Source organism: Apis dorsata, unplaced genomic scaffold (genome assembly GCF_000469605.1).
Source record: "Apis dorsata unplaced genomic scaffold, Apis dorsata 1.3 scaffold_74, whole genome shotgun sequence".
NCBI classification, from domain to species: Eukaryota; Metazoa; Arthropoda; class Insecta; order Hymenoptera; family Apidae; genus Apis; species Apis dorsata.
This window is the reverse complement of record NW_006263372.1, coordinates 2,298,589-2,324,228: the sequence shown is the minus strand read 5'-3', so window position 1 is coordinate 2,324,228 and position 25,640 is coordinate 2,298,589. Positions and strand designations below refer to the sequence as shown.

At 23.5% G+C, this 25,640-nt stretch overlaps 5 protein-coding genes across 6 annotated transcripts; 3 read left to right on the top strand and 2 right to left on the bottom strand.

Annotated features, from left to right (window-relative positions):
* Nucleotides 1-6: 6 nt before the first annotated feature.
* LOC102677192 (SET and MYND domain-containing protein 4-like) lies at nucleotides 7-1,487 on the top strand. Its single transcript, XM_031508018.1, has 6 exons — nucleotides 7-219; nucleotides 298-347; nucleotides 459-571; nucleotides 708-999; nucleotides 1,086-1,251; nucleotides 1,320-1,487. Exons 1-6 carry the CDS (start codon nucleotides 134-136, stop codon nucleotides 1,465-1,467), a joined length of 855 nt encoding a protein of 284 aa, XP_031363878.1. The 5' UTR covers nucleotides 7-133; the 3' UTR covers nucleotides 1,468-1,487.
* Nucleotides 1,488-2,014: 527 nt separating this feature from the next.
* LOC102677043 (F-box/LRR-repeat protein 4-like) lies at nucleotides 2,015-3,805 on the top strand. The gene is made up of 4 exons (XM_006610684.2): nucleotides 2,015-2,267; nucleotides 2,350-2,861; nucleotides 2,935-3,211; nucleotides 3,281-3,805. Exons 1-4 carry the CDS (start codon nucleotides 2,030-2,032, stop codon nucleotides 3,709-3,711), a joined length of 1,458 nt encoding a protein of 485 aa, XP_006610747.2. The 5' UTR covers nucleotides 2,015-2,029; the 3' UTR covers nucleotides 3,712-3,805.
* A 1,055-nt stretch (nucleotides 3,806-4,860) lies between these two features.
* LOC102677422 lies at nucleotides 4,861-7,802 on the top strand. Its single transcript, XM_006610595.2, has 7 exons — nucleotides 4,861-5,370; nucleotides 5,454-5,645; nucleotides 5,744-5,937; nucleotides 6,083-6,252; nucleotides 6,324-6,576; nucleotides 6,663-6,814; nucleotides 6,899-7,802. The coding sequence occupies exons 1-7, from the start codon at nucleotides 4,939-4,941 to the stop codon at nucleotides 7,036-7,038; spliced, it is 1,533 nt and encodes a 510-aa protein (XP_006610658.1). The 5' UTR covers nucleotides 4,861-4,938; the 3' UTR covers nucleotides 7,039-7,802.
* Nucleotides 7,099-8,868, bottom strand: LOC102677555 (ubiquitin carboxyl-terminal hydrolase isozyme L5). The gene is made up of 6 exons (XM_006610596.2): nucleotides 8,719-8,868; nucleotides 8,476-8,539; nucleotides 8,152-8,257; nucleotides 7,893-8,080; nucleotides 7,603-7,800; nucleotides 7,099-7,522 (listed from the first exon to the last, which is right to left on the bottom strand). Exons 1-6 carry the CDS (start codon nucleotides 8,792-8,794, stop codon nucleotides 7,219-7,221), a joined length of 936 nt encoding a protein of 311 aa, XP_006610659.1. The 5' UTR covers nucleotides 8,795-8,868; the 3' UTR covers nucleotides 7,099-7,218.
* An 873-nt stretch (nucleotides 8,869-9,741) lies between these two features.
* Nucleotides 9,742-12,335, bottom strand: LOC102677692 (autophagy-related protein 13). Of its 2 annotated transcripts, none has more exons than XM_006610598.2 (5): nucleotides 11,577-12,335; nucleotides 10,851-11,199; nucleotides 10,597-10,780; nucleotides 10,188-10,512; nucleotides 9,742-10,102 (listed from the first exon to the last, which is right to left on the bottom strand). In XM_006610598.2, exons 1-5 carry the CDS (start codon nucleotides 11,727-11,729, stop codon nucleotides 9,890-9,892), a joined length of 1,224 nt encoding a protein of 407 aa, XP_006610661.1. In that variant the 5' UTR covers nucleotides 11,730-12,335; the 3' UTR covers nucleotides 9,742-9,889. The 2 variants fall into 2 exon arrangements, with proteins under 2 accessions (XP_006610661.1, XP_006610660.1); XM_006610597.2 differs by having other exon boundaries at nucleotides 10,179-10,512; nucleotides 11,577-12,331.
* Nucleotides 12,336-25,640: the final 13,305 nt, after the last annotated feature.

Genomic DNA, 25,640 nt, shown 5'->3' with positions numbered 1-25,640 from the left:
TTTTAATATTTTAACAAATAATGACAAACAACTTTATATAAGTTCTTTACTTTTACGATATATTCTTCAACTTATTAGTAATGGACATGCCATTACAAAATCAAATATATTTTTAAGTAAAAATGATTCTTCCATGATTCAACAAGATATTGTAGCTACAGGAATTTATCCTTCTGCAAGTATAATGAATCATTCTTGTGACCCTAATATAATTAACATGTAATGTTAAAATTTATATAATATATATATACATTTATATATTTTAGTATCTAATATATTTTTATTATTAAATTTTAGTTTTGTAAATCAATATCTTATTGTCAGAGCATCAAGAGATATTTCTCAAGGTGAAGAAATTTTTAATTGTTATGGTACAGTAAAATTTATTTAATAAAATCTATTTTATTATAAATTAGATATTAACTAGTTATATATTGAAATAATAAAACATTTATTAGGTCCACACTACAGACATATGACAACAGAAAATAGACAAAAAATTTTGAAAAGCCAGTATTGCTTCATTTGTAAGTGTAAAGCATGCACTCTACCAAAATTACAATATTTCGTGGTAAATATAAATATAAAAAAATATATTTTTATTTTTTTAAATATTCTAATTAGTAATGTTTGTTTTTAATTAGTTTTAACATATGTTCCAATATATAATTAAATTATAAAATCATATTATAAGATCATCTTTGTAGGAAAGATTTAATGCAATGAAATGTTTAAAATGTAATGGTGCATTATGTAATATAAAAAATTCTACATATTGTTTAGATTGTGATGACAAATCTCAAATTCCACTTTTAAATAAAATAATACAAGCTAATGAAATTTTTCAAATATCTGAAGTTTATATTAACTTAGGTAAACCAGAAAAAGCATTAGATAAATTAGAAAAATGTTTGCATATTAGAAAAACAGTATTGTATAAATATAATGAAGACATAACAATTACATTAAATCTTATGGCAGAAATATATAAAATAATGGGTTTGTGGATATCTTATATTGTATAATTAAATTAAAATTTTTCTAATAATAATATAAAAATAATAATGAAAAATTAATTACTTAAGGGCAATGGATAAATAGTATTATGTGTTTGGAAAATACACTTGCTGCAATTAAAGAAAAATTTGGGTCATTCAGCATAGAACTTCTTAATCAATTAAATAATCTTACAGATATGTGTTTTAAATATTTAGAAAAAGAATTAAATACTAAGAATACAAACACACACAAGTAAGCATCTTTAATTATTAATTAAAAATAATTTTGTAATCATAATATTTATAGTTTTTTTATTACAGGAAAATAATAAAAAAAACTCAAATATTTTTAAATCAAATAGAAGAAATTACAAATCTTAATTATGGTTTTTGGAGCAATATATATAAAGATGTAAAAAAGAAACAAAATCAATTTCTCAATTATAGTACTTATAATTTAAATAAATGAATAAATATACTTTATAAAAATTTATATATTTATTATTTCATAATTTTTATATATTTTATATATTGAATATATTTTTTTTAATAATAATAATAATAGTTTATTTATATCATTAGAATTCTTTACTAAAAAAACATTTTTAATAAAATTTAATTAAAAAATTAATATTTAAAAAAAAACAATTTAATTATCTATTATTGTATCTAAATATTGTACATATATAATTATTTCATTCATATTCAAGTTTGACGAACGCGCTTGTTATATTATTTCATTTAAATAATAAAAAAACACTATAAATATTCTAATTAGTTTACAGATTAAAAAATCAATGTGTATAAATAAATATGAATTTCGTTAAATACTTTTTATTTGAAATTTTAATCTAATATAATTAGATAATTATAATACTAATACTAATTCATAACCAAAAAGTGAAATTGTTTATATTTATATTTATATTATTATTAATAAACATTTAATTTAAAATTATTTTGTAATCGTACTAATGATAATAAACTGAATATAAAAATAACAATGAAAATAACATATAATATGAAAATTTATGAAATATAAAATTATGACAGATAAATATATCTGGCATAATTTAGAAACATCAAATCAATTTTACAGTACATTGCAAAATGTATATAAATTTAGAAAAAAACATTTATTAGAAAAATACAATCAATGTGATTTACAAGAAACTATGATAAATAGTAATATTTATAAATTAAATAATGATTGCTTAATACTTATTTTCCTTCATTTACCAATTGTAGATAGAATTAGGATAGAAAGGGGTATATAATCATATGTAATAAACAATAATTTTTATTGACATTATAATATATTAATATTATATATTAATATATAATATTTTAGTGTGTAAAAGATGGCAGAAAATAAGTCAAAAATCTTGGCATAATACAAAGAAATTAGATTTAAGAAATTATACCTGGGGATTTGCTTCCAATACTAAATTAAAACAAATAAATACAGTTATTCTTAATAAAGTATTATCACGATGTGGCAAATTTCTAAATAAAATATATTTAGAAAAAACATTTTGTGAGGGTAGAGAAAGTGCATTGTCTATTATTGGTAATTTATGTCCTAATTTAGAAATCATTGATGTCAGTTATCTCCAAGTACCTTCATCAGGAATAACATCAATAATAAATAACTGTCATAACATAAAGAAACTTAGTTTAGATTGTATATATCTTTTCGACACAGATTTGGAAAAATTATTCAAAGTAAATCAACAATTACAATTTCTTAAATTAGTTGACATTAAAATATCTGGTAAATGTTTATTACATTTACCATCAAATACAATAAAAGAAATTATTATAAAAAGATGTGATTATGTTTGCGATGATGATGTTGCAGAGGTAAAATTAAAAAATCTTTAAATTTATTTTTATTTTTTTGTTTTCTAATATAATTTGTGAATTTTATATTTAGGCAATTACAAGATTAAATAATTTAAAACATTTTATAATATCAGAATGTTTTGATACTTTGGAAAAAACTACAAAAGCTATTGGCAAATATTCTACAAGATTAGAAACATTGGAAATTATTGGTAAATCTAGTATGTTACAATTCAATGGTATATCACATGTAATTACATTAAGTGATCTTAAAAATTTGAAAGTAAGTGCAAATTGGTTTATTTGCAACTCTATTCTTTGTAAATTAAGTTCACATTGTCAACAACTGATTTACTTAGATCTTAGTGGTAAGTTTGATCATATAAATTTTAAATTTCAAAACTAATATAAATTTTAATCAAAATTATCATCTTCAGATGTTCCAGGTCATTTTATTACAGATCATACTTTAGCAGCTATAGAAAAATTTACGAAATTAGAAATATTGATAACACGTGATTTATATCAAGTAACCAGCAATGGTTTATTACATTTATATAATTTAAAACAGCTAGTGTGTCAAGAATGTAGTTTCTTTGATATAACAATATCTAAATTTATTCAACATTCCTTTCAATTGAAGATATTAGATTTATCTGGATGTCGTAACATAACAAATGTTACATTAAGAAGAGCAGTGATAGCTACTAATTACAGAACTAATAATATTATTTTGAATTTATTTATTGGTGGAACTGCAGTTAACCTTGAAACATTCCAGGAAGTATCACCATTTTTACAAATATATAATAGAGATTCACGTTACAAAGAAATATTTCCATTTCATCCAGATTCTATATTAATATAAATTTCTTATAAATGTATTTTTTTAAATATTTAATTAATTGTATTATAAAAAATATATTATCACAAAGAGAAATAAAATAAATCTATTATTCAATGGATTTTTTGGTCTCAAAATTCAAAAACTTCGAAAATACTAAGAATAAATAATGAAAAAGATAAAAATAGGATAAAAATTGAAAAATCAGCGCCATTTCTAGAGAATGTTATAAATGAAACTAAATATAAATAAGAAGAGAAATAATAGATAAAAGAATAAAATAAGAATTGAAAATTAGTACCATCTCTTGAATACTTCTAAAAAATAATTTCAAAAATATATCTTTGACATAAAAGATGGCGCTAGCAATTAATTCTTACTTTATCTTTCTTCCAGTTTTCTCTATTCTTTTTTTATGAATTTCATTTATGGCACTATAAATATATATATACATATATATACATATATATATATTTGCTTTCCTTGTTTAAACTTATTCAAATTGATACATTCGAAATAGTTCTTATATCTAAGAAACTTTTTTTATAGTATATATATATATATATATATATAAAATATAGTAATTTATATAATATAATTTATCATATATTTCTTAACCTATGATTAAAAATCTTAAAAGACCATTCAATTCAATTTTTATGTTTTTCTTAATGAATATTAACTGAGACGTATATTACGAAAATTAAGTAAGTTCATATAAATATTTTTATATAATTTTTATTTTATATTATATAATATGTAATATATTTTAATTTAAAAAATTATGATTCAAAAATGGCTAACAAAAAAGAAGTTTTTAAAAAAAAAAAGATACAGGATCATATATTAAATAATAAATTATTAAATGATTATAAATCATCTCAAATATTATTAAATGAAACTTCAGAAGAAGTGAATAAAGAAAATGGAGGAGTATTAACACAAAATATTGATGTAAAAAATAATACTCAATATTCAATAAGTGTACGTAAAATTGAAGATTTATGTAAGACTCCAAAAAAAAATGTTGCATTAAGAGATTTAGAAGAAATAAATAATATTAAAATAGAAAATATAGATTGCTCTCAAAGTTTTAATTTAGAGACACATTCAGAAGAATTAGTTTCAAAAAATATTAATTTTTTACCAGAAACATTAACAACATGTAAAAATGAATATTTCTATAATGAGAATATATCTGATAAAGAGATAAAAATAAAATCTAGTAATGATTATAATCAATTATCTAATATGATTAAATCTGAATTATGTTATAATGAAGTAAATGATATGGAAGCTATTGATATGTTGCATGATTCCATAATGGATTTTGAAGAAAATAAAATAAATACAGAATTTTTTTGTTCAACAATGAATGATCCTACACAAATTGAACAAACCATAGAAACATCCCAAGATCCAGAATTTGATCCTCTTTTTATTGCAAATGATGAAAATTCTAATATAACTCCAGAAAATATAACAAGTCAAAAAATAAAACGCAAATGTACTGTACTTAGCCCAAAAATACGAAAAAAAAAATGCCTCAATAATATAAAAAAAGAGAGTGATGTGGAGAATGATTTTATAAATCATATTTTAGGAGAACTAGATATCGAATTATCATCAGAAAAAGAGGAAAATGCTGATGAATTAGATGAATTCCCTAAGGATACATTAAAGGTATATAATTAAAATGTATTTTATGTCAATTATATCATATTATAAATAATATCAATTATTTTATTAACTTATTATTTTTTTAGAGATTATATAATTTAGAAGTAAAATTAATGCATGAAGTACCAGCTCAACATAAAATTGAACATACAGCAGGTACAAAACCATTAACAAAAAAAGAAAAAAAACTATTTTTAGAACAAGGACCACTAAAAAGTGGTGTATTTACACCTAATGAAGATAAAATTATTAAAGATAATTGGAAAGCATTTTGTGAAGTATGTTTGATTAATTTTATATATTTTTTCTAATTTTAATTTTTTGTTTAATTTCATTTTATAATTTTTTGTATTTATAAATGTTTTAAATTTTGTAGATTCATAATTGGAATTCTGAAAATGTAAAACCATTTCTTCAAATGAAAAATAAAAATAAATTTTATATAAGAACCATGGAAGAAAGACAAAAATTTTCTCAATTTTTAGCAAATGGATTACCATGGAGATCACTGTATAGTGTTTATCATAGATTTAGATACTTGTATAAAAACCAAACAAAAAGTTTTCAAAGGTATTATGTTAAATATAATTCAATATAATTCAAATATAATTATTTATCATTATATTATTATAATTCAAACTTAATCATATATTTCTTTTATATATTTTATAGTAATAGATAGTTACTATAATAAAACTAATTATTTGTTTTTTAGGTATACATTAACTGAAGATAAGAAAATTTTGTCTTGTATGGAGAATAAACAAAGTGAAAAAAAACCACATAAAAATTTAGTAAAATTGAGTAAAATATTAAATCGTTCACAACATTCAATTTGGTTACGTTATAAATTACTTACAGAACAGATGAAAAATGATAAAAAATGTAAGTTTTTTAGTGAAGTTATAATTTTTATAATTGAATAATAGAATCTATTTGATTAATTTTTGTTAAAGCGACATCTGAAGTAAAATGGACATTATCATTAATTGGCAAATTTATAAAAACTTTCATGCATATAACATTATGTGAAACAGTGGAAGATTTAAAAGATGCTATTATTCCAAAACCTGTTTGGCAAAAATTAGAAGGAAAACTAAATATAAATTATGAAATACTAAAAAAATTTTGGATAAATCAATTACATATGCAATTATTTTGTCCAGAACCTATTTATTTAAATGACATAAAAATAAAATTAATTGAATAGTAAGTAAAAATACTTGCTTATTTCTGTATTAATATTCTCTATACAATAGTCTCAGTCTCTTTTGTAATATAAAATTATATTATAGCATATATGGGAAAGGAATTTCAGACACTCGAGAAATTGTCTGGTCAAATGTTGCAAAATATTTTGATGGAATTACTACTATCTTTTTATGTAGAACATTTCTTTATCTAGTCCAAAATGCTTCCATACAAATAGGTACAAAATACTTTCCTGGTAAGTTTCTATATTAAGTAACAAATATAACAAATATTGCTTTGTTCTATAATAATCTTAATATTTTTAATTTTATATGTTTAGATATTGTGCATTATTTATATCATGAAAAAATACGAAATATAAGAAATGAATCAATGGATAAATTTCTTCCTAGACTATCTTATAAAAATGGTAAAGTTAAAATTATAAATGAAGATTTGAATGAAGATATCAATATATAATAAATGAATATTACACAAAGATATTTTCAATATCATAATTTATGAATTTAAAAAAAAAAATTTTGTAATATTTACATTTATTTTTAAAATGGAATTAAAAGACATTGTAATTTATTGAATAATGTTTATATAATACATGCATTCCAATATTTTTCTTATGCAATTCAAAAAAATCAAGAATTAAACTTTATTTTTTTTTGATTCTTTTTCTAATGCTTTTTCTTTTGCTCTTTGATATAAAGGTACTAATTTTCCTTCTTTAGCAAGCATTTTGAGTAATTCCATTATTAATGGCAAATAATTATGCTTTCTTCTGATATTTTCAATCTGATATCTTTTAGATTTTCGAATTTCTTTTTCTATCAATGTTTGTAAACGTTCTAATTCTGTTGGATCACAGACATTTGCTATTTGCCGTTCATAAACTGTTTTTCTATCTGTTACTATTGCCATTAAATTAAAATGTATTTCTCCTTCATTATATCTATAATCGTAAATTACATAATTGTTATATGAAATAAATGATTGTATAAATTATATTGTATAATATTATAAAATATTTACTTATTTATTCTTTTTTGTATTATTGGCTTAGCTGCTTGAACCCATTGATCTCCAAGTGGACAAGGGCCTAAATCCATAGGTCCATCTTTTAATCCATCTAATTCATATAATCGTCCATCTATAGGAACATAGCTCACAAAATGAAATACATCATCATCTTTAGATGCTTGTTTTGAGTCATATTCAAATATTGTTTGCCTATAATATTTATTTTATATATTATAACAGTTTATATTAAACAACTTATTAATATTATTAAAATATATATTATATTGATAAATGAAAAATACCTTGAAAAAGAATTATGTACTTCTCTTATCACATCAGAATTGCTAAGAGCAAGTCCTCTCATATTAGCATCAAAGCTTTGACAAAAATTTTTAAATTCTTCTAAATTTGGTCCCAATGATATATCAGAATGTTTACAATTCAATAATACACTCAAAATTGCTTGTGTTGCACATGCATTGTTAATTACCTACAAGTTATTTTCAATATTTTTGTCATCTGATTATTACAACAAAATTTAATAAAAAATATAAAAATTACCTGTTTTGCAAAAAATATCTTATCCAACCTATTATCTAAAACAATACTTCCAGAAGGTTCATCATCTTGCACCCATTTAAATAAAAATATCAAACCATGTATAGGCCTAATAAATAAGAAATTATTATTAATATATCATAAAAAGATATTAAAAAAAAGATGAATTAATTTAATTTATTTTTTAGTTTATATGTTTAAATAATAATAAACTTATAATTATAAATATATAATATTAATTTTAAAAATTACACAAAATGAAAAACAAATTTAATTGATAATTGAAATATAATATTAAATAGGTTATGTCATATAGATTAGATTTACTTTAAATTATCAAATTGCTCATCATCTAAACTCCATAATTCTTCCACTTGAGCACCTTGAACACCTTTAGAAAAAAAAATTATATTAAATACTTTATAATTTCAAAAAAAATAATACTTTAAAATGTAAGTGCGTTCAAAGTAACTGTCAAATATATACATAAATCTTTTAACATAATCATATATATATTATATATATTTAAAATAATCAAAAAATAAATTTAAGTGAAATCAATTAATTTACCAAATTCTTTTATTAATTCCGTAAAAACTCCAGGATCGCTTTCGATAAGACACCAATTGCCCGCTGAGTCCGCCATGTTTCATTTATTTACCGTAAATTCAAAATAGAATACTCATTGACTATAGTTTTTATAATTAGAATAATATAGATATTTATAAAGTGAATTATGTACATTGCAATATTATAATATAATGAATATTATTTCCTTCATGAATATCTAAATCAGGGTTATAAAAATTAAAATCAATAAATAACAAAAATAAAAGAAAAACAAAAATAAAAAAAAATACATATATTGGGAGTTTATTGTTTAATAAAAAACTTTAATAAAATAAAAATAAAAAATAAAATTAAATTAAAATAAAAAAATTTTATATAAAAATAGTTCAATATTCTCAATTTTTTAATTTTTTATTATTCTACAGACTTCTTATAAGATTCATTGTTTAAATAATTAAGGATTGCGTATAGTGTCTTAAGTGTCTTAAGTATAAAAGTTTAACTCAAATTGTAAGCACAGCCTGATTTATTAAGTGGTTGGAATAATAAAACATGAAAAAGTTATATAATCCTTTCATAATCATTAATTAATATTATAACACTAAAATACAATTTACACTATTTACAAGCAATAAATTAATTAATTTCAAAATATATTAATAATCGTTGACCGTCATTCGTTAATTCACATTATTAATAATATTCAACAAATAGTACATATGTAGTACATAGTTTGAAACAAATTTTAGAATATAGTTTATGCGAATGAATTTTTATGATATTAATATAGAGATAAATTAAAATAATTTGAAATGAAAAATTTTAATCATTACTAGCGTGATAAAAGGAATTAATGCAAAAAAATATAAAAAAAAAGTACATTGATAAGCCATATATATCAAATATAAGTTACATTGACAATATAATTTAACTATTTCATTCTCAATTTATAGATAAATGTTTATCTAAATGTATTAAACTATTAAATCCAATTCACTTATAAATGATCATAAGCAATGATCATAGCTTAAAATTTTATTGAAATATTTTTGTTGAAATATTGTGATGCATATAATGAAAATCGCATAAATCTATAATGAGACACTATATGCTGGTTGTATATATTAACAGTTTTCATTGAAGCACCTAACATTGCATTGTTTGATTTTGATTAATTATTATTTTCTGTTTGACATAATGACGACAGAATATCTTCATACCGCCGCATATTAGTTTCAAATGTTTCCAACTGTTTTGTAAGATCTCCTACTTGTTCTGCAAGCGTTCTTTCTTCCATAAAGGCTTGAAGTTGAGGTGCACTTTGACATTCACGATAAAATGCTCCTAAATCGCTATTAGTATTTGTAACGGCGAAAGGAGTTTTCTATAATTTCAATATTTAAAGAGTTTAGACAAATCAAACGTTTCTATTATACTAAAAAGATAGGAACGTTAATTACCAAATCTACCATGATAAAATCGTCGTTGGCGCTAGCCATTGAGCAACTACTTCTTCTTGATCCATTTTGCGAGTTGCATTTCGACGTTGCATTATCATTTGTAAGTCTTTCATTATTTCCATTGCTGCTATCTGTAGTAATATTTGTTGTTGCAGTCTTTGTACATGTAGTCTCTGTTGCTGAGACTGGAGGAGGTGAAGTTTGTCTAGGAGCTAATAAAGAACTAAAAGGTACATCTGGTATAACAAAGTTCTCTTCATTAACAGTAACAGGTTTATTGACTACAAATGCTCCAACTTTAATAGTATCACTAAGGGATTTTGAAGTTTCTTCACTAAAATATAAACAAAAAAATTTATACAAAAGATTAATATAATATATAATCTAAAAAATTAAAAATTATATTTAAATAAAATACCTTTGTTGATATCTAGCATGACGAGGACTTAAGTCAGAATGAAAATGATCACTTTTTAACATTATTGAATCACGCCCAGTATGAGTAGGAGATATAGTCATTTTTGTTCTATATGATACTGATAAATGAATTGTCCCCACTGGTGTACACAATTGGCCCACTCTAACATGTTTATAATTATCACCTAAAAGTTGTAATATATTAAGCAAAATAAATAAAATTTTGATATAAAAGTGAAAATTTTTTTTTTATACCTAATGTATGTAGCTGAGGTTCTCCCATATAAATTCTATAACAAATAACATAAGAATCTGGACCTTGTCTTCTACTCAATTTATAAGCTGGAGTAATTCTTGATACAGATAATAATGATTTGAGTAAAATACCCATTCTGTTATATACTGTGTAAGTTACTCTTACAGTGGGATCACTATGCTCTGGCAAAACACCTAGGCTCCATGTTTCTAAAACCATTGTATCACCTTCAACGGTTCTTAATGAAATTTCAATACAAAGAGGTATGGTTGAATTTATTATTTCTCCACATAATACTCTTTTGGCTTCAGCCAAAACTTCTGGTAGATCATGAATAGCAAGATTAAACTGTACAATGAAAATAATCATATAGAAAATTATACTTTTAAATAATAAATAAATAATTTTAATTAATTAATATAAAAAGTATGTTTTCTAAATATTCTAAACATATTAAATAAAATTATTTATATATTTGTTATTTCATAAAATTTTATATATATAAATTTATATTATTTATATTTTATATAATTTATATTTTTCTTAAGTAATAAAAGATAATAATTTAACTGTACTTTTTTAAATGTATTATATAAACAAAATATGTGAATTTAGAAGAAAGAAAAAATTAAAAAATAAATTTAAAATATTAAATTAATTTGAGAAATAAATATATAAATTATTTAATATATATTATTATAAAATTATCATATAAAAAAGCTTACCCAATCTGTTCCAGATGAATTTGGCTTACACTTTGTGCTGACCTTTTCACCTGACCTCGACTGCACAATAATTTGAGCAGCTTTTAATGCCAAAAATTTGGTGAATTTATCCAAATCCTTTTTATCTTGCATGCTCAATTTTAATGTGGACATTTTAATGCTATTAATTATATTTTTATGAAATTTCTTTCAATAAAACACAGATATGTGCTCAAAAATATCCAATTTCACTAAACTTTATAAAATTTTGAATATGCCAAAGCATCTCTTCTTATTTGTAAAACTACATGATGAGATAGTTTTTGACATTCATATGTGTAAACCATTGCATTTGAATTAGCAAATGATTTCTTTTTTTCCTATGATTTGTTAATGCAGATATTGCAACCAAAAAACAATAATTTGACAATAGGATAAACATCATATCGCTGCATTGTGTTGCAACAGCTGCGTGGCAGACGATAGGTATTAGATTGATTCTATTAATTAGAATCTAGTTTTTCGTAGATTAGTTATAAAAACAAATTCGAAAATTTTATTCGAATTAATTGATCAATCTGAATATCACTTTTCTCGAAAAAATGTATAATGATAGTAATATCGAATATAGTTCTTATTTCACTATTTTTATGACACACTGTAAGATCGATCGTGTTTCGTATAGCAATTACCTTAACATAAGAAGCGTTCACATGAATAATATATAATTATTAATTTGCTGAGTCAGAAGTAAGTTAATTTTGTTAAATATAATTTATGATTAAAACAAAAAAGATAGAGAGAACGAAAAATACTTTTTTGTCAAGAATTCAAAATTTGTAAATTTCGAATTGCAGAATTACACCGCGTTCAGAAAATAAGAGTCAGCATAGACCATATATATTATTTTGTACATTACATATAAAAAATAAATATAATTATATGATATTAAAACATGATTTTTTAAATCATTTAATAGCATGTCAAATTCATTATTACTATTAATTATTTTACTTGATTATAAATTAATCTTGATTTTAATTCTTAAAAAAATTATTGTATATATAATAGTATTGTAAATATAAATGATACAAATGTTCTATCATTTGATTGGTTAATTGAAGTGTTCAACAATTGATGAATTAAAATATCATTAAATTATAAAATATAATACTACTTGTATATTTTCTTTTTAATTATTTTAAAAAAAAATTTTCATTTTTTATATATTGTTCCTATATTTTTCAATTTAATTGTTTTGTATAAAAATTTAGTTATAATTTATTTTTTTCAAATTATTTATAACATTACTTTGCTATATATTATTTTATTTTATTTTTTTTTTAAATAAAGCACAAATTTAAATTATTTAAATAAATTTACTGAAATATGAGATATAATAATAATATAATTAAAATAAAAATAAAATTAAATTAATCATAAAATATATTCTAATAATATTCAATATTCAATAAATATGTTTTTATATGTTCTTATATATTATTATATATTTTTATATATCTATAATTATATATAAAATTTATTTTTATTTATAATTAAATTAATTATTTACATATATAATATATGATAATACGTCGTAACTGTAGTACTATGAAATATTACATAGATGGCGTTGTCTAATTTTGTTAGTTTATTCTTATTATTTTTGTGTGCATTTCACGTCAGATTCTTTGCGCATTCCGATAGATGGCATAACAATCACGTTATGTTACTTCCCGCTATTATTTTTAGATTAAAATATAAGATTTTAAAACTTTACTCCTTTTCAATATAATTGATAATGATTTCATGACAATCCTAGAATATTCGTAAATAATTTCTTTTCAATTACTCAGATAATTGTAAAAAAAATTAAAAAAAATATTGGTGAAAAATGAGAATTAATAGTAGGAATAGGAATGTGGAAAATAATTATTATAATCATACAAAGAAATAGAAAAAATTTAGAAAAAAAAGAAAAAAAAAATTTAGAAAAAGAAAAAAAAACAGGAAAAAAAAAGAAAGGAAGAGTAAAAGTTTAAATTGAATTATTAAGCAATTATATTAAGCAAAAAATACAACAAATGTTATTAGCATATTAAAAACGAGAAGAAAAAGAATAACTTTGAAAAAATAGAGAATAAGAGTAATCTTTGAAAAAAATGAAAAAATGATCAAAGAATTTTTCAAATACATGAATAAATAATTTAAAATTTAAAAAATAGCGCAATAAATATAGAAGAAAAAAAGCTTGAAAGAAGAAGAAAAAAAAACAAATTTTACGAAATATTAAAGTGTCTATTAGAAAAAATGATCGAGATAAAAGCGAAAATGAAAAAACAAATAAAGAAAGAGATTCGATGAGAAAATAAAATAAATATTGGAAAAAGAAAAAACGAAAGGATTGAAGAAATTAAATTTAAATTTATTATTGATTAATATGTTAATTCAAAAAAATGACATTTTACTACTAATTTATTAAGTTAAAAAAATAAATAAAAATTATTAATTTCTTTATAAATGACATATTTATATATATTTTTATTTCAATTACAATTTGAATACTATAAATAATATTGTTAGATTAACCAACTTTTTTTTTATGCGATCAGGATTTAATTCCATATAAGTCGATTAAAAAGAAATCTACTTATCAATAAATAAATAAAATCGCAAATATATATTATATCTATAATGTAAATGACATATCTTAAATATGAATTTTTATCCATATTTAATAATTAAATAATTACAAATAAAAAATTTTGTATTTCTTGATTACAATATAAAATTATTTTATTGATATATTCAGAATAAAAATTATATTATAGTTTTAAAAACTAAGTTTTATAAAAAATATATTAAAAAATATAATATTTATATTAGAAAGAATAATGAACAATTTTTTATAATACTTATAATAATTAATATAAGAAAACTGCTACTTTTATAATGGACTGTACAGTTATAGCATACAGCATGCCAACTGCAATGGAAATTTCCACTGAAGCACTCTGTTGCCACCGTCTTGTAGACGCTTCATAGCCGCGCCTAAAAACCAGATTGCATCTTTCAGAAGACTAAATCGAAGGCCATTCTCATTTTTTTTATTAATTAGTTTCGATTAATTAGATGTATCATATTTTGGATTATTTAATAATTTATATAAATATTTTTTGCATATTAAATAACATTTCATGAAATAATTTAAATATAGAATCATATGATTATTTGTATCTTTTTGGTTTTTATTTTTTCAATAAAACTTAACCAAAAAATACTAAGATTTCTTAACTAAGATTTTCTATATCATAATTTAAGAATATAATTATTTTTCTATTTAAGAAATTTTCAATATAACAGATATATACATCGCAATTTGTATCACAATAAATTTAATATAAAAAATAAATAAATTTTTTTTATAAATATTTTTTATAAATATAAATTGATTTTATTCTCATTTAATCGGCATGATTAAAATCATAAACACAATTGTAATGATAAATGATTTTATTTTTAAAATAATATATAGATTTTAATCAAAAATAAATTCTGTTACAACAAGAACATAAAAATACTTATAAAAATATAAATTTTATTTTATTTTTTTAGTAAAATATTAAAATATACTATAAATAAGAATGTACTATATAAATTTAATATAAATTTTTTTGCATCAAAATGTAAAATCTTTTATGTGAATAAAATATAAGAATGGAAATAGTGACATAATGAGAACATGAAATGACCATGAAATGACATAAAAGGAAAGAACGTGTTTTCAACTTTTCTCTGATATAGAAAGGACAAATTAGGAATTTTAAATTCGAAATATCGTCGCAATATTTAGAAAATAGAACTTTTTGATCTATATTAAAAACATCGTATACTTTTGATAGGAAATGTACTCAGGGTTCGAGAGGCCTCGCGTGGCCTGGTCCCCTCCCAAGATAAGAAGGCCTAAGGGGCCCGGTTGAACGTTTGCCACAACGTTTGCAAGACTTCCACGCTTTTGTATTAGAAATGTACTTCGTTCGATCAATTCTTCGTTCGACTGACTATGCATTTACATGAATTTGATTTGATTAACCACGTATAATGAATATCTATCTATCTATAGAAGTTGATTTTTTATTATTTAATATTTTATTTAAAAATGAAAAGCAACGAAAAAATTGCAAATATAATTTAGAGGTTATGTTCCGGTAATTTCACGAATAATTAGCTAGTAATTAATAATTTTTAATTTTTTATTAAACTATCCAAAAATCTATAATATTTTTGCTTAAAAAAATTACAATTTTATTTTGATACTGAGATTATTATTATAATTAAAAATTATTATATTAAAATATTATTATTATCATATAATAATATTAAATTTAATTTTTTATATATTTTTTAAATTTATAGAAATTAAGTCTTTTAGAGAATTATTTAGTAATTTATTGAAATATCGATTTATTTCAAATTAGATATTAGATCACAAAAAATATAAGTTTTAATATTGGGAAATCATTTTATTAACATTGAATGTTTAAATTAATATATATTAATATATAATCTAATGTTGATATTAGATTAGATATAGACATAATAAATTCAAAACTTTATTTTAATACATAAAAATTTAATTAACAATTAATATTTCATTTGAAATATATACAGAAAACTAAAAATCTACATTACCTACAGTCCCATCAACGAGTCAGAATAGATATCTGTTTTTTGTTATCACAGATGATGTACAGTAAGTTTTTCTTGTATAATTTTGTAAGTTTTTCATATGTATAATTTTTAAATTAATGAATTTCTAGAATTAAAAGTAATATTTTTGGAATTTACTTATTGTATATTATCGAAAGATATGAAAAAAAGTTAATAATTTTTGGTATCCAAGCGAAAGACAACCATTAATTTATTAATAATTGATTTAAATGTGAAATATATATAGTGAAATAATATAGAAAAAAGAAAATTTTATTAGCATTTATCTACAAAAAAAGTTTGAAACCACGATCTACGCATTAAAATTGAAAAAACCACGCAAGCGATAGATAGAATACAAGGTCGAATTTCGTACAGGCATATCTATAACATGAAGTCACGTTTATGACTGCAATATAAGCACGTGCTGCTGCGTTTTCGCTAATATTTTATAAAGATAACAGAGCAAGCAAACGATATTTAAGTGCCAATTATAATTATCATGAATCGATTATTCCTTGCCCGATTTGATAGCGCGTTATTAAGTTTCATTATGTAAAATAAAAAAATCGAAAACTACAAAAAATTGAAGCTGACAATTTTCTTTTTAATATTTTTTCTTATAATTGTTATGTAAACTCGTAATTGTCAAGAAATTTTCAATAACTTTAAGTAGATATTTTGATACTTTGATTTCTTTTTCTTATCTTGTATATACATTTATATATTACATACTTATTATATTTTCAAAAATATATATAATAAATATAATAAACTTCTTACACATTTTTTGCCATAATAAAAATAAAAGATTCAATTGTTAAAATATTTGAAATAATTGTTTACACATTCATAAAATTATTAATTGTCAATATTTGTGGTAATACGAAAATGTTTCAATTGTACGTTATATAATCGTACGAAGAATTACATAACAGTTCCTCGGAATTTTAATTTCACGTTCTAGCTTTTAATAATATAATAAAAATCTTACATACACGAGATGTAAATACGTTTTAAAAATAAATGATGAAATTTTACACGTATTTTTTAAATTTCTGAATTTTTTTAAACAGTAAGATACCATAGATAAAATAGTTTATAGATTTTATAATTACGAATCGCTTAATCCTTAACAATTTTTGAATTACAATTATTAATTTTAATTATTAAATTTTATCGCATGGATGTAATATAAATGTAAAAGATTAAAAATTTATATATCAAATCATTAAAATTAAAATTATATATCAAAAATCAAGTTAAATCAATATATGGCTATATTAATATCGAATTATTAAGATTATGAATAAAATGATATTATAATTGTATTTATATCAATTTTATAATTTTTTAATATTTCGTATTAATTTTAACTTCTAAAGAATGACCTGACTTATTACACTTTATTCTATTTCACTTTCATTTCATCACTATCTATTTCTTACTTTTATCTTTGATAAAAAAAGAAGGGCATAGAAGAATCAGTCAAGTCAGAAATAGATAACGTCAATTTTTAGAAATCTATTTCTTCATATATATTTTCAGGCACTTATATCGAATGGATATATCACACAATATTACTCTATTATTGACTTAATTGATATGATGGATAAAATATATTTTCATTGATTGCAACATAATATAACATAAGAATGATGCTTATCCAGTTCAAATCAGTGAATAGAGTTTATTTATTTTTAGTTTAGTAATAAATTAATAAATGTTTGCTAATCAATCTCTGTTATCCATTAACAACAGCAATAAATCATAAGAAGAAGAGTAATCAATTAAGAATGATTTTCATAAGTGATAATAATACAATTTATCTTGAAGTATAATGTACGTAGGAAGGATCTGTATGCAAAGCAAGTAATAACACTTGAAAGAAGTGATGTATACAAAGTGTTCATAAACCATACAATTTTAATAATCGATTTTGGTGATAATTTCAAATATAAAATTTATAATATAAATTATTATTTATAATATTCGAAGACAAATATGTATACATATATAAACAAATCTGTTTCTCTGAAAAAGAATGCAAGAATTTTTTAAGAAATTTGTCAAGAAACTTTTTTAATTAAAATAAAAATAATTTTTAAAAGTAACTAAAAAAAGAAATGCTTCAAAAAGATAAAATTCTTTAAAATGAATTAATCTTCTTCTATGATCGATAATTTAAAAAATTTATATATTTTACTAAAGCTTTTACTAAACTAACTAATTTTTATTAAACAATCTTCTCTTCTTAACTTAGCATTAGGAAAAATGATAGATAGAAAAAAGAAATATAAAATAATTTTGGATCTTGCATAACGCTCTATATAAAATAATAAAAATAACAACATATATTTATATCATAAATGAAATGAATGAATGTATGAATTACAGAATTCGTATATGTGTATTAATATCATCTTCGACGGGGAAACAATTGAAGTGATGCAATGTAAGTAAACAGCGTCATAGAAGAACACATTATGGCATGGTTTCTCCATTGAGAACAAAGTTCAAGGCTCAAGGATAAATTGTTTTGTACCAAGGGTAGTTTTCATCCTAGAAATAAGCGATTTAACCAAATCTGACCTGGATGTATACACGTGCTCAATTCAAGAAAGATCACGTGGGCGAAGGACCAATATCGTTGTAATACTTTCGCGAATTTTTTGCATGCATCTGCGTCATCATCGTCCATCTATCTTATTGCGACCTATATACAGATCCAGTAAACATCGATTGCGACACTAAGGCGCCTTCACATTCTTTTTTTTTTTTGAATTCTACACGATTTTTGAACATCTTAAATATTATTGATCCATCATTGGATTGATAAATCATCGTGTCTTTTGCTAACATTGATAAAATAATTAGAATCATGCATTGAAAAATACATTATTTTCATAAAACATTAATGATATTTTGACAAATTGAACATTTTAATATATTCAAATGTAATTAATATTTGTTTGCTTTTGATTTTGTTTGTATAAAATATTGTTGTTTATTATTTATCCATGGATAATAAGTTATAAATGTTAGTACGATTGATATGAAAAAATCTTGATGGATAAGTAATTGAAGTCAATTAAAATAACCATAGAAAATTTGAGAATATACATTAGAATTTTATCAGATTTTTATACTGCATTTATTTATGCATTAAAAGATATGATGTCGTATAATTTATGAAAATATCAAAAAAAAAAAAAAAGAATATGTTCAATCTCTATAATAATGTAAATAAACATAATAAATGTAAATATAAAATCATAACGAAATGTTGATTAATCACGTACCAGATTATACGGATTTAAATTTTATGATCCTCAATTACTCTCTATATAATCATGTAATATTTATTTTAAGTATAAACATAGTTTAAATATCTTTCGAGCGACATAATAGTCACATCGGAGTCAACAACCATTCACTTATTTTCAATAATATACAATGTACGATACATATATGTATATATTACTTAAGCAATCTTTATTCCATTCAAATATAAATTATATAATAGATAAAAATTCTAATATTCCCGCGATGTATAACATCAAAACTGTGTTCTCAATGCACCACATAGAGGTCACATACATCTTATTCCTAACCTATATATTTATTCAACTAGAACACAAGGAAGTAGATCCTCGACACTTCATTTTTTTCTTCTCATTCCCTTATCATTAAATCTATGGAATGTTTCAACGACCATATGACATACGAATACAATGAAACAGAAAGATCGACTGAGAACAAACAGGATCGTTCCAGTTAAACGTCGTGGACGAAGGAAACCAAATAAGTACAAAGCTCAGCGAAATCCTGGCGATTGGCCTCGTAGTGGAAAATTTTCTTCCTTGTGAACACGTTGCGAAACAGAGCTAGCCGAGTAGTTTCACGTTACCTACGATATCAGCGTCGCAAAGTTCAAATCTTGAGCGCAATATCGTATTGCCGTGATAAAGCTTTGCTGCGCCACTGGTCGACGGTTTCGTATTTGATTGTCGCGCGATCTTTTACACGACGCCATACGAAAATATGCGTCGTGAACAATCTCACATGCATAATCACATATTGAATTTATAGTGATTATAGTTAATAAGAGAACAATGTTGTCACTTTAATTTAATCACTGTACTGGGGACAAGATGCAGTACTGATATAATTGACATCCTTGATGTCTCTCTAATTTGATGTACATGTAAGATTGACGTATGAAAATAATCAGCGTCATTAATTATATGAGGATTATTGATATTTCCGTTTGGTTTTTAATAATTTTACAATTATGTAAGAATGAAATAGAAGAATGAATAGAAGAAACTAGAGATAAGTAATTGGTTTTGGCATTCGAGGACGAGACATCACGTCACAAGTTACAAATGTGACACACGTCGTTAATGTTTTACATTTTCGAGACAGAACACCATGATCATAGATACAATGTGTGTATAAATGGTATGTAACTATTGCGCATAAAAGAAATGTCATATCAACTCCATGCTGTTTTTGCATATGAAAAGACATGACGCAATACAAAATAGTAATATTTTTCGTTTTAATACAATTGAGATATGTAACTCGTGTTGGTTTTTTATTTGAACCTCAAAAGGAAAGATATTTTACGAAAGAATATTGAGTAACGATTAATATTATTGAGTATGATTGATATTTATAAAGAGTTATCCTTAAGATATTTTTTATGTAGCGATTTAATCGTAATTCAAATTCAAATTTTTGACATTCTGTAATGTTTTAAAATATGATTCGAGATAAAGATTGGAATTAATATATAAAAGTGTGTGATTTTATTGAAATATTTATTCACGAATTAATCTTTGATGATAAATTGAGTTGTAAATAAGTTATATCCTGACATTTATTTCCATACGAACTTTCAAATCCTTTCTTCCATGTTATCTGAATGCTTTTTTTTTATCTATTATCAAAAAGGACTATATAGTTTTTTTCTTTTCCTTGAAACAAGTTAGTTCCTTAAAACAAGTTTTTATCTCGTTATTTAACATAGAATATTTCTCAAAGTAAATGATTATAGCTGTTTCTGGTCGATTTTATATCGTGATTAATGAAAAACGTGACTTTTAGTTTTTTTTTTTCGAAAATATTGGGACACTTAAAAATATATAGAAATTAGTAGAAGAAAAAAAAATTATTTATTGATTGAAGCGAACTGTTCGAACTTTTTATCGCATGGATTTAAAAATTTAAAAATTCAAAAATAGATATGATAATTATATATTTTGTATATAATTAATTGTATATTTTAGGTTAAATGAATAATCAAATTAGTTTCGTTTCAAAAACTTATTAAGAGACTGATAAATATTTATGCAAAATTTGAAAATTCACAAAAAGATGCGGAATAAGACATAATCGAGGATACATTACGTTATATTAAAAAAACGAAATAAATCTTTATTTAACCTCGATTTCTTTGCTCATATTCAGAAATATTTGATTTTGGACAAACATCCGTAGTTTATTCATTAAATACAAAAGTATTATTCCTTTATAAACATTATATCATCACCGATGCACCAGTTTCAAACTTCGATATCGAAACCGCATCGAGGCCACAAAAACATTGATCTCTAAAAAAAGCGAAGCACGCGTCTCGACGATTAAAAATAATCTTTGTTTGTCTCGTTCGCAGATTAAATTCGCAAAACCTAGACGATCAAGTGTAATAAAAAAAAAAAAAAATTAAAAATTAATTACATAATAATCGCATGATTACATAACTCTTATTATACTGCTCGATAATTTTAATACGCCAATCGGATTGAGGCACATCGACAGCTGATTCGGTAATTGACATAGGTGAAAGAGACGTCTGCGGCAATTTATTCGAAAAGAGGAGTCAACGATTCCCTTAACCCCGATCACAAATTGGGCAAATGGATTGATACCAATTTATACGATGATCGAACGAATAACCAAAGTTCACAATTTGTTCTTTCGTTTCTAATTACGGATTCGACCTGTGCCCGTATTATATTTATTATTAGGCGACGAGAGACGCACGAGCATACGACTTCGATTACGCGAACGTTAAACCGGAGGTTGAACGACTCGATTCGAATAAATGTAATTAAGGATCGTGTCGACCGGTTTCGATTTTAATTTTTTATTTGACGAACGCCAGTTGAACGGATGCCGTTTCTCTAGGATTCCATCGCGAGAAATCTTGTCGCGAAGAAACGGAAACGAGATTATTACGCGGGAACATTTAACGCGAGAATATTTATTGATCCGATCTGATGAGTATCGTACGTATTCCTTATGTAAATTGTTGGTTGTGAATAATACACTTGTGAAGGAAAATTAGAACGTATATTATATTGCACTTCGTACACATCGTGTTTTTTTTTTTTGTATTGTATTGATCTTTGCAATAATCTTTGCAATTTCGCAAAATTCGTTATTTTTAATTTTTTAATTTTTCTCGTAAGTTTCAGACTTATATTCCGATAAAAGATACAAAAAGATACATCGTCATACGATGTAACACGTTTATCGATATTGTTAACAAAAGCTGCTTATTACGCGTAAAACGATATTGCGTGCATTCCAAAATGATATAGACACGTCAGTGTCAAAGTGATGGATGTAGAAAAGACAAAATGAAAAAAAAAAAAAAAAAAAAAAAAAAAAAAAAAAAAAAAAAAAAAAAAAGAAGAAAAAAAAAGAAAATAATTGAGACGCGACATTTTAATCTGCGCATATTTCGACAGCAAGGTGTCAACGATGTTATTAACCCTGATCCCTGAGAGAATGTAATAGGCTCGAAATAAATAACGATGAGATCATAAAATTGTCTAATCTTGACTGCTGACACGTGCATATGTGATTATTTCTGTGATGTCAATGAAACGGGAAGTGGAAAATATGCAAAATTGCGTGATTCACCTATCACGAATACTTATTTGTTAAAGAACCAAGTTTAAGTTACGACAGGAAAGTGCCGATTATACTTTATTTCGTTCAAAATAAATTAGACTGGTTCGTATGAATTTCAATAAAAATCGTTTAAACTGGTTTTATGATTTTATTCGGAGGTAGGAGCTCTCAAATCACATTTAATCAGAGAGATCTATCTGTGGATCTCCAAATATGCGACAAGTTGAATTTTTTCATGTTTGCCAAGAAAAAAATTCATTTTTCGTATTATATGATTATTCTATATTATTCGTTAATAATAGTTATAAATATATCTATATAGATTTAATAATGATCGTTTGCTAAAAGTAATTACGGATTTTGTCTAAATATTAGAAAATTAATAATTCTTCTTTATATTTTATGTGATGAAATTAGAGATTTTTAAGAAAACGATATTTAAAGAGTAACGATATATATCTGAAATCAAAATCTAAAGATAATAAATTTCGTAAAAAAAAGTTAAGATTAAAAATATATTCTTCATAAGTTATAATCAATATTCTTTTTAATATTTAATGATAGCAATTCATAATATTTCAAAATATTTTGAGTAATATATATTTGAATACTTCGAAATCAATATTTAAATATTATCCACCATGTTAAAAATGACGCATAACGATAATCTTACACATTATTGATTAAATCAATAAATCGTACGAAAGTAACTATTGTTTATTTCAAAATCACTAATTATATAAGTAAAATATTTTTTTTTAGAAACTATTAGAAATTTAATTACACGCTAAATTAAAGTTATTGATCGTTACATAAATAATAAAATTTTTAAATCAATGACTTACGTCATAAAATTATCAAAGGAACCAGTGACTTTTAATCCATTTTATATCTTAAAATAATATCTGCATTCTATATTTATTGTTTGGACAAAGAATGAATGAACATATTATATATATTTCGTAATTTTTGATTCAGTTTCAAGCAAGGAAAATATTTCTCTCGTCTTATATTTAAGAATGAGAAGAGAATGAAATAAATTACAGTTGCCTTGAAATTTCAGAATCAATAATCTATAATTCTGCGCTTTTAACATGTATTGTACGATTTCCAGTTTTTTTTTGTTCATTTTGTTTCGGATAATTTATCACGTGAAATAATCTAAACGAGCACGAGATTTGAGGAGCACGAAAATACAATTGATACGGCTATTAAATTGTAAAATGAGATATAACATATGTTGATTTAAAGTCAATTTTATTTATAGCGTCTTTATTCCTAATGAATGTTGCAATAAAATTGTTGTATAATTATTTTCCTTACTGGAGTTTATATATACGATATATATATATATTTGTAGATTAATTCAACAAACTTTTTATGATAAATCTTTTTCTCATAAAAAAAAGGAGTATAAAAATTTAATTATTAAAATTTTCAATTAATTCTAGTAAACATATATAACATTCTTGAAAAAAAACATATATGTATAGTAGGCAGAATATATATTTGGTAAAATTTCACTTTAATTTACCTATATAAATATTTATCGACGCATCGTTCGAAACCGTTTCCCTCCTTTGGCAAGAGTTAAAAGCAAATAGATCGATTCACATTTCATCGTCCTTTGGTTTATTTCCAGATCCAGACAACCAGGGATTTTGTGTGTAATTGATTTCATGCCGGTTTACTAACCTTTTTACTCGTCTAACTATCGATCGACTCTGGTAGGTCACGTACAAAGTTATATGATGAAACACATCACAAGAGAAAGGGAGAAAAAATTTGAAATTCGTAGGAAACGTTACAGCGCCAGATGCGCGATCTGTCGGCATCGATATCGTTAACCTTGATCCTGTGGTGGCGTGGGCATCGGCCGATGCAAGGCGATTACAAAGCCCAATAGGTGGATAATGATGTAGAAACGCGTTCGACGTAAATGGATTTGGCATGTGCGATGGGAGTGGCGAATGGTTTCGCAGACGAAAAAGGAGACGGGTGAAAGAAAAAGAGGTGAAAACGAGTGGAGGGGATTAAAAGTTAGATATGTGAAGAAGGGAAGAAATAGTTTGGTTAGGCGATGTTACGCGACGAAGAAAGAGAAGAGTGGAGCGAAGAAGATGAAAAAGAATACAACGCGACGAGGACGATGGAAGTGGTGGCAACGACGTGGTCCCTAACGATGGTGGTGGTGGTTTAACGTTGTTGGTAGAGGTGGCGAACATCGTCCGAGAACCCAGAGAAGTGAGCATTGACCGTGATCAGGAGGGTGCAGTGGGGTTCGAGGTTGTGTGGTGTACAATGGTGGGGAAGAAGCATAGTTATAGCGAGTGGAGTTTAGCCGTTAGGTCGTTCAGTGGTTCGTGGTTGTACGCGTGTATGTGTGCGTGTGCACGTATAAGGATCGCACGCATGTGTCGGCGACGAGGAAAGGGACGAAGGAGGTAC